General features: G+C 41.1%; 2 protein-coding genes across 6 annotated transcripts; both read right to left on the bottom strand.

The window, feature by feature from the left end:
- Positions 1–2,154: 2,154 nt before the first annotated feature.
- LOC135638469 (AT-hook motif nuclear-localized protein 23-like) lies at positions 2,155–3,577 on the bottom strand. 2 transcript variants are annotated; one of them, XM_065151582.1, is made up of 2 exons: positions 3,283–3,577; positions 2,155–3,210 (listed from the first exon to the last, which is right to left on the bottom strand). In XM_065151582.1, the coding sequence occupies exons 1-2, from the start codon at positions 3,312–3,314 to the stop codon at positions 2,439–2,441; spliced, it is 804 nt and encodes a 267-aa protein (XP_065007654.1). In that variant the 5' UTR covers positions 3,315–3,577; the 3' UTR covers positions 2,155–2,438. The 2 variants fall into 2 exon arrangements, with proteins under 2 accessions (XP_065007654.1, XP_065007653.1); XM_065151581.1 differs by having other exon boundaries at positions 2,155–3,507.
- A 3,626-nt stretch (positions 3,578–7,203) lies between these two features.
- Positions 7,204–11,977, bottom strand: LOC103983825 (uncharacterized). 4 transcript variants are annotated; one of them, XM_018825842.2, is made up of 9 exons: positions 11,627–11,977; positions 10,805–10,931; positions 10,575–10,699; positions 10,030–10,066; positions 8,527–8,600; positions 8,347–8,440; positions 8,128–8,210; positions 7,701–7,895; positions 7,204–7,604 (listed from the first exon to the last, which is right to left on the bottom strand). In XM_018825842.2, exons 3-8 carry the CDS (start codon positions 10,644–10,646, stop codon positions 7,725–7,727), a joined length of 531 nt encoding a protein of 176 aa, XP_018681387.2. In that variant the 5' UTR covers positions 10,647–10,699; positions 10,805–10,931; positions 11,627–11,977; the 3' UTR covers positions 7,204–7,604; positions 7,701–7,724. The 4 variants fall into 4 exon arrangements, with proteins under 4 accessions (XP_018681387.2, XP_009399400.2, XP_009399399.2 ...); XM_009401125.3 differs by having other exon boundaries at positions 10,575–10,721; XM_009401124.3 differs by lacking the exon at positions 10,805–10,931 and having other exon boundaries at positions 10,575–10,721.
- Positions 11,978–12,423: the final 446 nt, after the last annotated feature.

The following is a 12,423-nucleotide window of genomic DNA, read 5'->3' on the forward strand; positions in this document are numbered from 1 at the left end:
TTCTTCTTCTTCTTCTTCTTCTTCTTGGAAAGTCTCTTCTCAAATTAGCACTACTAAGTTGTGATCTTGCAAGGGGAAAAAGATCCTTCAGCGAACGACTTTAGTCTTCCATTCCTAATGATCCACTAACTACATATTTGTTTGAACTTTCACGTAGTCCATCGAAAAGAAAGCATATGAATCAAAGCTATCAAGGTAAAATGTGTTTTGGTAGTATCAGAGAAAGATCATGAATCTTCCACAGATTAAAGAGCCACATAAGTGAACATTGCTACATAGCAAGAACCAAGAAGATAATAATAATATCCCTGCAGTTACCTTTCTCACTTGCTCACTGAGCAACTAAGACACAAGTTATTACAACTGGGAAAGAAAGTGTTAATTGGTTGTATGTATGACTTCTTCGTAATGACAATAATAACAAAGGAAAAAAAACAATTCAGAAGTGATAATATGTTTATTGTAGCTGGAAAATCTAGTGATGCAACCAAAGCTATCGATGACAGTGATTCTGGCATCAGGTTCAGCATCAAACAAGAGAACATTCATAAGCAAAGATGAATCGACATCAATGATCAAGGAAACTCCCTTAAGCAGCATTATTCATCTCATTAAAGCAGAAGTTGACATGCTCCATAGATCTCCATGACAACGAGAAGAAGTGAAGAATTTGAGCATATTAGAGTTGCAATGTTTGCAATTACCAGTCAGGAATGTAAAGATATCTGAAAATTGTTGTAATGACTGAAATCTATCATCACAACATCAGGTAACTTTGTATTTTCTGACAAATCTTCTATATATGACACTAAAGCTTGTATTAATCCTCGTTTCATGTGATCCTATTTAATAATTATCGTGTAAAGGTTTTAAGGCACAAAAGATGGAGTATATATGGATTTAATGATGATCATCATAGTTCAAGTTTCTCCCGTCGAATAATACATAAAGCATTTGCTATGTAAAACAACTGATCAAAGACAAAGAAAATTCCAATGAATATTCAATAAATAGCTAACAATTCAAGAGTTTGTGTATATCAACAAATATTTTTTTATGCTTAGATGATCACATTCAATCATCTTTGAAACAATCTAGATCTGAAATTTCATAAAGTAGTAAATTGTTAACTATCAAGAATTAAAGTTTTGTATATTTGTAATAGAAAGTAAATAAATAAATACAGAATACATACATATCTATTCATGTAAACCAAATATATAATCAATATGCAAGGATGACACAGAAATGTGAAAAAAAATAGACATGGAAGAGAGGAAGTTGTTCAAAGAATCGAGATCGAGATCGAGATCGATGCAGAATTGCTGGTTAAAACTTTAATCAGACAAGAACAGCTACCTTGATTTGCTATTAGAAGCAGTTTTGAAGACCTAAGAATTTTGACGATTGTAAAATGTCACACATCTATAGATAAGGAAATTGTCATGCAAATTGGCTAGCTGGATGTGCTAAGACCAATAGAACTTGCCTAATTTGGAGATATGATTGGGAGAATATTATACAAAGTTTTTGAGCTAATGATGTTTTATCCTTAGAAAAAGCATGACACATAGATGTGACAAGCAATTACAAAGCAACTAAACATGAGACTGCTATGCGATGTATTGGAATGAGCATAAAAGATATTTTGATCAGGTGGTATAATTTGGTATTATGCCAATACAACAATGATTAATCAGGCAAACATGAGGACGATGCATCAACTTTGGGACATTTTCCATCTTTTGAGGTCATAATCGCCTTCGATGAATGTTTGAATGTTCAATAGACCCCAACAATTCACGCTTCAGATGCACAGATGGCGAGGAGGAAGATGAAGATTTCCTGAGAGAACGCTGCCAGAAAGCAAAAGCTAGTGGTCTTTCGGTAGAAGACATGCAGACATGGGATCAAAGAACAATGTTTCGTATCCCACAGACGAAACCCTACTTCATGATTTCTTCTCCTTTTATCCTTATTTCCATGATCCTCGATGAATACTCAATGAAAACTAATATGCCCTAATCATCCATTTCATTATCTGCTAACAAGTAGAAGAAGGGTACAAACACAGTGCTACTGACAATTACACTGGGAATACTCAGCTGTTAATCCTAATGTTGGACTGATAGTAGAGTAAGAAAAAGGTCGAGATGAAGCAGTCGGTGCATGCAGTGGATGATGATAACAGTACTAAACAAGTGTATTTATAACAGAGAGAGTACTTCCACGAACAACAACAGCAAAAACAACACACAACAGTGGAAGATGAAGTAGACGAGGCGACAGAGAAGACAAGACATCAGAAATCCCAAGAAAGAGAGCAAAAGATCGGAACCAGTCGAGAAGAAATGAAACAAGCTGAGTAGTTGTTGCACGGAAATCCTCGAGTGCGCATGCTAACCTTTGCTGCAGCAGGCACATCATGTCCATCCATATCAGAAAGGTAGCCGCCTGGTTGCGGTTGCTTCCCCCGCCCAACCGTGCCCGTCCGCCGGCAATTGGCTATTTGTCATGTTGAGCGGCAAGTTGAACAATGGTAAGATCGATGACGGGTCAGGGAAGGGACTGCCTCCCGCTCCGCCGCTCCCTCCGTCTCCTCCTGATCCTTGTGGCGCTGGTGGCTGCATCTGCAGCGGCGGGGATTCTTCCTCCTCTAGCGGGAGCCGCTCATATGCGACGTTGGTGAAGGAAGCAGTGATCACAAGAACCGGGCCGGCCGCAAGCAGCGTTCCGGCGACGTTGCCGCCGACCACTTGGCCTTGTCCACCGGCGAGGAAGATGGTGAGGCTAGTAGCCCCGGGAGGAGCGGGTGGCGGAAGGAAGGACCCCGAGAGCGATAAGATCTCGAAGCGGCCTTGGAGGGTGACCACGCCACCGGACGCGGAGGGCTGGTGGAGGGTGACGTTGGTGACGATCCCGCTCCCGCTGAGGACGCAGACGCCGCGCTGCCTGCGCCGGGCGTAGGTGGCGATGCAGTCGAAGACGTCACATCCGGCGCCGACCTCGAGGATGTGAGCACGGAGAGTGTTGGCGCTCTCCTGGGTGATGATCACCGGGGGCTTAGGTTTGTTCTTGGAGCCCGGGGGGCGGCCCCGGGGGCGCCGGCCCGCCGCGCCGCCTTGAGCAGCCCCCTGATCGGGGGTGAACGGCGAGTCGTCGCTTTCCGCGGCGCCGCTGAATTGGCCATGCTCGATCTTAGCACTGCTGCTGTTATTGTTGTCATCCTCTGAGCTCGGGTTAAGGTGGTGGGCGAGGTGAAGATGGTGGTGGTGGACGTACCTTGTAGCGGTGCTCAGATCCAAGCCAGCCATAACCTCATTCAAGAAAACCCACTGTGTGAGAGAAGGGAGCAAAAAAAATAATAGAAGCGCTGTTTTCTAGTTCCAAAAGCGGAGAAAAGGTGGGGAAAACGTATATAAAAGCGAGTTCTTTAAAGCGAAGAGAGCACAGGGGAGGAGCAGTGGAGGAAGTGCCGAAACCGAACGCAGAGAGAGAGAGAGAGAGAGAGAGGGTTTGTGAAGGGAGGAGACAGAGAGAGATGGGAGGGTTGGCCTAAGAGTTGAAGAAATGGATAGAATAATGGGAATAGGTGGAGAGAGAGAGAAGGCGAGGGTTATAATATGTTATGCGTTGTGACATAGTGTTTGATGGTGATGCCTTAGGCTCCATTAAAATGCCTTAAACTGAGGTTTAGGAGTTGTTAAACCTTGGGTTTACCAAGTTAACCCAGGGTTGGTGTCAAAACAGTTGTGCAAGTGGTTGATGGTCTTCCTCCAAAGGAGCCGAAAGCAGACATCCTCTCTCTCTCTCCCTCTCCCTCTCCCTCTCCCTCTCCCTCAATCGAACATTGTCTCTTCGTTTTGCCTTTCCGAGACACATCTGACATTTCTTCTAATAATTAACCATCTTTTTTTTTCCTTTTCTTATGTATTTTTAATGATTCAGTTTGATTTGGCATTCTCAAAGAGTAAATAAATCTGCAACAGGTCCCTCTCCTTGTGACTATGTTTCATGGGTTCGTTGCCTATTCTCTCTCTCTCTCTCTCTCTCTCTCTCTCTCCATCTCCTCATGTCGCTTCACCGTAAAGATCTTCTTGTTCGACCCCTCGCATCGATCGAATGAGCCAGCAATCAACCACGTGATGTCATCCCTACAGTGAGGCATTTATAATCTCCATCAGGAGAAACCATCCATGGCCATGCATTCCGGTGCATGCATCAAAATGAGTGCGGCTAAATGCCCGAACGGGTCATGTAAACCAACCGGCCTGGTTCAACCGGGGAGGGTGGGGTTCACGTGCGTCGTCCGGACCGAGTCATGCAGAAAAGTCAAACCCACCGAACCCTCCGCGTGGCTGTCGGCCGCGGCGCCCTCCTCGAGACCACCACCACCACCACCACTGCCACCAGCTCATCCCTCCCCAAACCATCGGTCATATTATATATACGTATATCTATACTCAGGTCTTGATGACGAGATACTGTATGTAATCCAAACAGGAGCATGTTGCAGAGTCTACGGCTCTTCATATACATTTAATCTCAGTAGGTATACAGCGAAGGGTTGAGGAAAGGGATGGCGGATCGAGGAAGAGAAGAGCAGAAGTTATCGATCGATTAGGTAAAGCTGCAGGTGGTGGCTCGAGATCTAAAGCATACGATCGCTCGCTGCCACTTTTGACCAGCTTCGGAGATGCCGTAGGCCTTATTGGCTTCCTATGGTGGAGGTTCCATGGAGAGTGACTTCCACTGTGTCTCTCCTTTAGCTTTAGAGAAGTGATTAAGGATGTATTCTAAACAATTCATGTCGTGATCAGAAATGCCGGTTTGTGTTTGGACATTGAAAAAGAGATTAGCCGAATCTTAATCTATAAAAAGGTGTCCCCCAGTTGCTCCAAAGTTGCATGTCCTTAGTCATGGAAATATGGATAGCACTTGCAAGTTGACTTCTCCATGGTCATTTATAACTCTGGTGTTTGGATGAAGGGATGGTAATATCTGTTCCCTCTCTATCTCTTTGCGTTTTAAGATGATGTGTAGTTAGAGAGGCCTGCACTCAATGTACTGTAGAGACTACTTTATTAGAAATGTCCATACCTGATGATGGACACATATTGCATGAGTTACTTCTCTCGAATTTCCATGACACTGCCACTCTAGAGATGTTGAAGAACATTTAACACAGTTGACCAAAGCCTGTCCACTTTAGAACGATGCCTTGAGCCACATCTCCATTAAAATGATTCTGTCAACCTATCAAGTTCATTTTGCGTTTTTAGTGACCCTTTTTAGCTTCTCTATCAGCAAAAGAACATCCTACAAGTGCTCTTGAGCTATCAGTTAAAGAAGAGGTCAACAAAATAGTGATAGAAATAAATGGTAGTTGTGAATATAGTTTGAAGTCTTACGAGTTGCTTTATTCTACGAATAAACTGTTAAGAGAATTTTAAGCCTAACTATACGAAGTAGGTGTGAACATAGCCAGTACCATTGAGACTAATATCAAATTCGATGCAAGAGAAAGATCAAGTATTGTGTGCAACCATCACTGTCAATCTGATCTTTGTTTTATGATTGATTGGAGTAATTAAATCCATCGTTATAGGGGAGTCAATGCGTATTGGTCGAGCAACAGAGAAATGAAATAATCCAACAACAACTGGTAGCTATGTTTTTGTAGCTAATAAGACCATGACTTCAATGCGAACTGAACACCACGGAACACTTTTTTTCTGAAAGTGCTTTGCAGTAGTTCTAATCAACACACGATTATGAACTGCACAAAGCTCATTTCAGTGTCATGAATTCACTGTAGTGGAAGCGCTTCCGGACCTTCAAATATACAACAACACAGACGCGAGAATTTGTATCACTAAAAGCTTAAGAGGTGGTGATTTAAGGGTCATGGAAGTCCTTAAAGATGCTCCCCACTGAGGTCCACTCTTGTCAGGCAGCAACTGCACCTAATCATTCTGCTGCTTCCAACGAGCTTATAACAACTTAATCGACACACATAAAAGTAATCATGTGCCACATTGGATCCTGCATAATGTATGCGCTGAAAGATAAGCATGACATTAATTATTCACATAAAACCACTTGTTTCCGCGACACGGGCCCCTACGATTGATGATTACACGCCACAAACATCATACCACGGATTGAACAGTACTGTACTGTGGAATAATAAAAGCGTTATAATTCATCTCTATGACCGTGTGGTATTAATTAGAGGAGAGGTCGTGGTTCATCGCAGGTGAGGAAGAATGCCAACAACGTGTGGCTGTGATACGAGGATCCGGGATCAACGTCCACGTGATGACGAGCGTTTGCATGGCATCTTCACGTGGAACCCAACCACGACGCGCGAACCGAAATATTCCCCGTGCTCGCCGCACGCGCGACGCATGTTTCACATGCAAGCGCCGCACGGAGTTCCACGACCGAGCAACGCATTGGCTTCCACGGCCGCGATCTACGTTAGATTCGGTCGAGTGCGTGCCCAAGGTCTATTGGGCTTTACGGCCTAAATATGGCCCGATTTTGCCAAGAATGCTTCTAACCAAACATGCGCCGCACCCATAGGCCTGTACAGAGGTTCGGACCAGCTCTGGCTCGCAGTTTGCCAGACAATGCTGCCAGGAATGTGCGATGAAGAATAAAGCCATATTTTGATAGGCCTTGGGAATTGCTTTGTTCTTGACATGGTTGACTTCTTGACATATTGACTTCTTTGGGAAGAGCATAGCGCAATAGTACTGCTGAGCACAAGATTTCGATTCCATGATATCCTCCAGAAGCATCCCTGCAGCCAGCCAGAAACCTTTGACATGTCTGGCTGTCAATCGTTTACTTGATGACATGGATCACAACAGCAAGCCAAGAACCATCTGGTGAGGGTAAGCAACTTTCCCCCAAAATTTAGGCTCAAGAATTATTGAACATTTGATCTATTAAAATGCTAATTCTTGCATGAAGCTTAAAGAGTCTGGTTGAAACAAGTCATGAAATCTCAGCAAATTTTCTTGGGAAACAGAACACTGAAATCACAATCTCTCTGGGAAGCAGTTGCAGATATGCTCTTGAAAGCATAAAGTGACCACTTCCTCCAAGAACAGTCTTTTAAGATTTGTCAGGTTTTATAATTACCATGCCAATATATACCCCACTTCATGCACAAAACACATCACTAGCTGCCTATGTCACAACGCAAGCCAGAAACAGAACCTTTATTTATCATGTGCCAATTTCATAAATTGAGATCAACTGACTCATAAACTGGTGCTGTGTTCAAAGTTATACTCAATGTCATCAATCCAGTCACCATAAATCTTACTAATTTTGCCCGGGCCCTTCCATTTCTCGACCGATCTCTGTCCCTGCCTGTGTGTGGAACCAGCAGACCTCTGCGAGGAACACCAATATGATACATATCCGCATGAGGAACTGAGATGTTTGAAGCAACTGAAGTACCCGACAGAGCTATCTTCTGTGAAAACCCTCCTTCCACCTCAAGTTTTCAACGAAAGATGAAGGCTGAAGCCCAAAGGCAACTTTCAGCTCGAGAAATCGGATTCCCAGTTTTGACTGATGACAAATACCTGTGGAAATACATGATGTAAAGATTATCAACAAAATATTAGAGCTGAGTCTCACAACTTGAAAAACTTTAATTCACACAAGATGGAAATACGAACCCTATTTTGAAGGTACAGCCACTGTCAATTGTTTACGTGCTTGTCCAAAAAGGCATTTGCCAAATTGCTAAATATCACATTCGGAGATCCAGATGCAGCATATCGTCTTATGACTTCAATAACTTCCGGTTTCAAAATCTCTTTCTTAGAAGAAGAATTACATAGATAATATAAAGCCCCAAGAGCATAAGTCACCTGTGTTCACATTCTAAAGTGACATTGTAAGAACTGCTTTTGAAATCTTAGTTTGTTGTTCATAATAAAAAGATGTCTGTTCTCAAAACTATTTTGCATTAGCATATAAAATGACATTAGTCAATCAATAGATTACTTCATGAAAGTTATTTTGACCATGTGAAACCTATTTGTCTCACTGGATAAAAGGAAACGGGCAACTTTGTGAATGTTCACAAATGGATATACTTACAGTACTTCCATCTGAGCTGGATAAACATTGTATGACCAATGGAATTCCACCACATTGAATGATCATTGCAGCATTTTCCGGATCTGCAATGCAACAGTTATTTTGCTTACATATTTTGGGGAAAGATATCATATGTTTCTCTATGATATTCATTATAATGCTTACAATTGTTAAAATTCTACGCAAGAACCCTAGGAATTTATATTTCAAATTACTTACCAACACAAGAGTTGCAAATCCCACCGATGCCAAACTCAATAAGTTTTTCATTAGGCTCTGTTATGCAGTCCAGAAACAGCTCCAATACATTAAGCTGCTTGAACAAATATATGCATTAAAAACATAAATAATTAGGACCATAATACTGTAAACAGTAACGTATGAATTTGATTTCTGTACCTGGCGCAGAAATGCATAATTGTAAGGATCATATGCAAAGTTGGCCAGATTCGCAACAATTCTCTCTTTTGATTCTGCAAGATGTCAAACAACAGAAAGGCACTTGTCTCTGAAACCAACTATTCACTGTACTATTCCAACCAGAACTAAGCAAATAAAGATCAAAACAGATTCTGACACAAAATGTAGCAATTAAACAAGGAAACATCATGAACATGATCAGAATCCAAAAGCTAATTGACATGTACATTTAGTGTTACATATAATCAATAAAACAATATTTGTGAGACAAACAATTTCAGCAAAAATATTTAGCAAATTTATGATTTTTTCACGTTAAATATGACAACACACAAACTTATTAGTTTTTAGCAGTTAACAACTTATTGATCATATCTTTTCTATGAATGATTAAACAACTTTTAAACCGAGGGACACGTTAATTTTGTTCAGGCTATCAAAGATAATTGTCAAAATGACAAAATGTACTGAAATATATTGCATTAACAGAAAAGATAGAATCCAATACATTGATCGGAATTGACCAAAATAGAGTTGATGAATATCAAAAGCTTTTCAACTTCAAGTCTTCAACTATATATTATTCTATAATGTGAAACTGTGATACATATCAATTGGGTAAAAATCATGTTAAAGTTCAAGATTTCTCAGCAAGGCTTACAACCTTTCAAATGGAATGAATTATATGCTACAATAAATACTTTTACAACACATTGAGAATGAGACTGATCTGAAAGAAAAAGCTTTGCAGTTTTCCTTTATAATTTATTTTGACAAATGGCAGTATGGATCTTAAGGAGCAATATACTCAAGTTTCTAGCAAACCAGCAAAATCTGTCATGAAATAAAATGTCTGTTGTTTCTTGATTTTTGTCATGACCTTCACCTTCTTTGTCTCTCTATCCTACTAATTCTGTGTACTATCTTTCCATAAAACAAAAAATTCAGCCAAGAATCTACAATGTGGAGCCTGTGAGGTGTGGAGTATGTTCCTGAAATATTAGGCTTCAATGTAGGGTAACCTTACATTTTAGCAGCATAGCGAGTTAAATTGATTTTAGGTTAACTTTAAATAATGATTTATTCTTAAAGCACCTAACTAGGCAAATTCTGACAATAGATTTCTATATTGGCATTCCTTCCCCAACTTCAAAGTCATAATTGATAACCACCCTCATTTTATGATAAAAACAGAACGTACACACATTTAAGCTCCTAGGCTTAGTGCATTCAAATGCATATGGTATTTACGAGTTACAATACTGATAACGTCTGTGGTGCCTATATCCAGTAAAATTGAGAAGTATGGTCATTCAAAAACAGGAAAGATAATGGAATGTTACAAAATGCAAATAAAGGCCAGATTAATAGAGTTCCAAACCAACAATAACCTTAGATAATTATGATTTCTCTTGAATCAAGCAGAAAATCTGGAATGATATGAAAACAAAAGGACTACGATGACAAAGAACCAGTAATGACCTTCATTTGTTGCATTCTGGAACTCTGTCACAAGTTCCTGCAAAACAGATGCATTGGAAATAAGCAAGAGAGCATACTTGGACTGAAATCATTGTAAAACCACTAGAAAAACATAAGATATATATTCAAGAAATATCCTACATCAGTTTACAGCATGCGACAACAAGATCTCTGATCCAGGCCCAAGTATACCTTGTCAGAATCACCATTCAACTATTATATAGATTGCATATGTTGCAATTGGCAGAAGGTTATAATAACTGTGTCGCTTTGGAGCATTATCAACCTTACAATTTATGCAAAAAGTAATCTACTAAATTTCCTAATTCATATTAAACAAAAAGGATAACTAAAGACAGAAAGGTTCAATGAGGAATCACATTCACATCAAATATCCAAAGAAATCAAATGCACAATCATAAAAAAAAAAAAAAAATTCTAAAGCATGTGAGAGGAAATAGATAGACTGGATGATAACTTTTCTTATTTCAAAAAATTTTGTTGCTGGGATCAACAAATCGAAGCAACAGAGAGAAAGAGAGTACCTGAAGGTATTGGGCTCGAGGGGTGCCACGCCTCCCAGTGCGCTCCGCCTGCCGCTTGTCATTGGTGAACATTTCAGCAGCGACTTCAACTGCTGCTGCTCTACCAAACAGGCACCGGTTCTCCCCTTACCTCAGAAGGAACCCAATCTAATGAATAAAACGCTAAAACTAGAAGTAAACGAATTGAAGACAAAACAGAAAAAAGACCAAATTTGCTGCAAAATTCATACCTTTAACATCAAGCCAAAGAAAAATAAATATCTTGTGATGACCGTGTTGTCAAAGGCACTAGGCACTAAAATGCACCAAGGTTTCAAAAGGTGAGGCCCTAGGCACTCACCAGAGCGAAGCAAGGCGCTTGCCAATAAAAAAAATCATAAAAAAGATATAATCAAGAAGAAATTCAATTATCAAAAATATAGATTAGACAAAATATGAATTCCATATCATTGTCATATTCAAATTATCACCACTAAATCATCGAATTATATTCATTCTACCATCTACAAAACATTAAAGTACTAAATTGTTTGAATCTAACGAAGAAAAATAACAAAACAAAAGAAGATTAACATCAAAATTTACATAATTCAAAATTATAGAAAAATTAACAATTCAAAATTCTAGCAGTCACAAATACAGTAATTAACACGATTCATAAATTATTATTCACAAAAAATTAACAGAATTTTGCAGGGTGGGGGGTGGTCTGAGAATAGGAGCAGGTCGGCTGAGAGTAGGGGAAGGCTGAAGGCAGGGGCGCGCAAGGAGGCGGGCTGAGAACAGGGGGAGGCAAGGGCGAGGGCTGACAGCGACAGGAGGCGGAGAGAGCCGTCGAAAAAAAGGGAGAGGCTGCCTCAGGACGCCATGCGAGAGAGATGCAGAGAAGATGCCATCGGAAAGGAAAGGGGTGGCGGAGTGTTGCGACAGAAAAGAAGGGGGGAGGGAAGGGGCATTGCAAGCGAGAAGAGGGAGGAGGGGGGACGTTGAACCGCCGGAGAGAGGGGGGAGAGAGGGGTCGGGGATAGAGAGAGCTGAGAGAGAGGAGGTACCGGCGGAAGGCGCCGCGCTGCACCGCCGCCGCTAACGCTGGGAGAATCCTGGTCGTCGGTCGTTCGTGTCGCCGGCCGACTTACACGCAACAGGGAGGAGGACAGTCGGGTTTGCCTAGGGTTTCCTGCGAGAGAAACGAAGCGTCGCAGTGGAGATGCCTCGCGCGTCGTGCGTCTTGAGGGGGTGGTAATATCCGAATCGGCGAGCACCACCGTTGGCCGGAGACGACAGGGGCGATGATGCACGGGCAACGCGGACGGGGTCGCCGTGGTCTCGATCTATCGTGCTATTCCTTTTGATATCTCTCATCGGAGTTCCTGTTGGCTTGTAAATACATCACAATACCATAACGGATATGGAATCCGTCTTTAGCGTACTCGTATATCACACCATCCAAAGTGGCAAATTTCGGATACTAATAACAAGTTTCGAAATACCATATCGTACCGGTGTTTCGATTTGGACTCGGTACCGGTATAATACTGTATATCGAGCGGTACACTTAGATGTGCTGAGTACTGTAGTTCTACTACAGTGTACTCAAACCGGTAACAGACGCGTATCGATAACCTGTCGGATCAAGTACCGCCCGTATCGGACAGTACAGTTCAGTACTACATACCATGCTAATTAATATCAAAACAAAACAATGGTGATATTGAATTGGTTTCTTAAGCACAATTTGGGTGGATTATGTCATCGATTAATATCTGCTTTGGGATTTGCAATTGATATCATTTTAAGGAAATATGGTGAAAAAAATTAACATCCATTCGGTGTTTAAATTTAAATTCAT

The sequence above is a fragment of the Musa acuminata genome, chromosome BXJ3-5, assembly GCF_036884655.1.
Source record: "Musa acuminata AAA Group cultivar baxijiao chromosome BXJ3-5, Cavendish_Baxijiao_AAA, whole genome shotgun sequence".
NCBI lineage: Eukaryota > Viridiplantae > Streptophyta > Magnoliopsida > Zingiberales > Musaceae > Musa > Musa acuminata.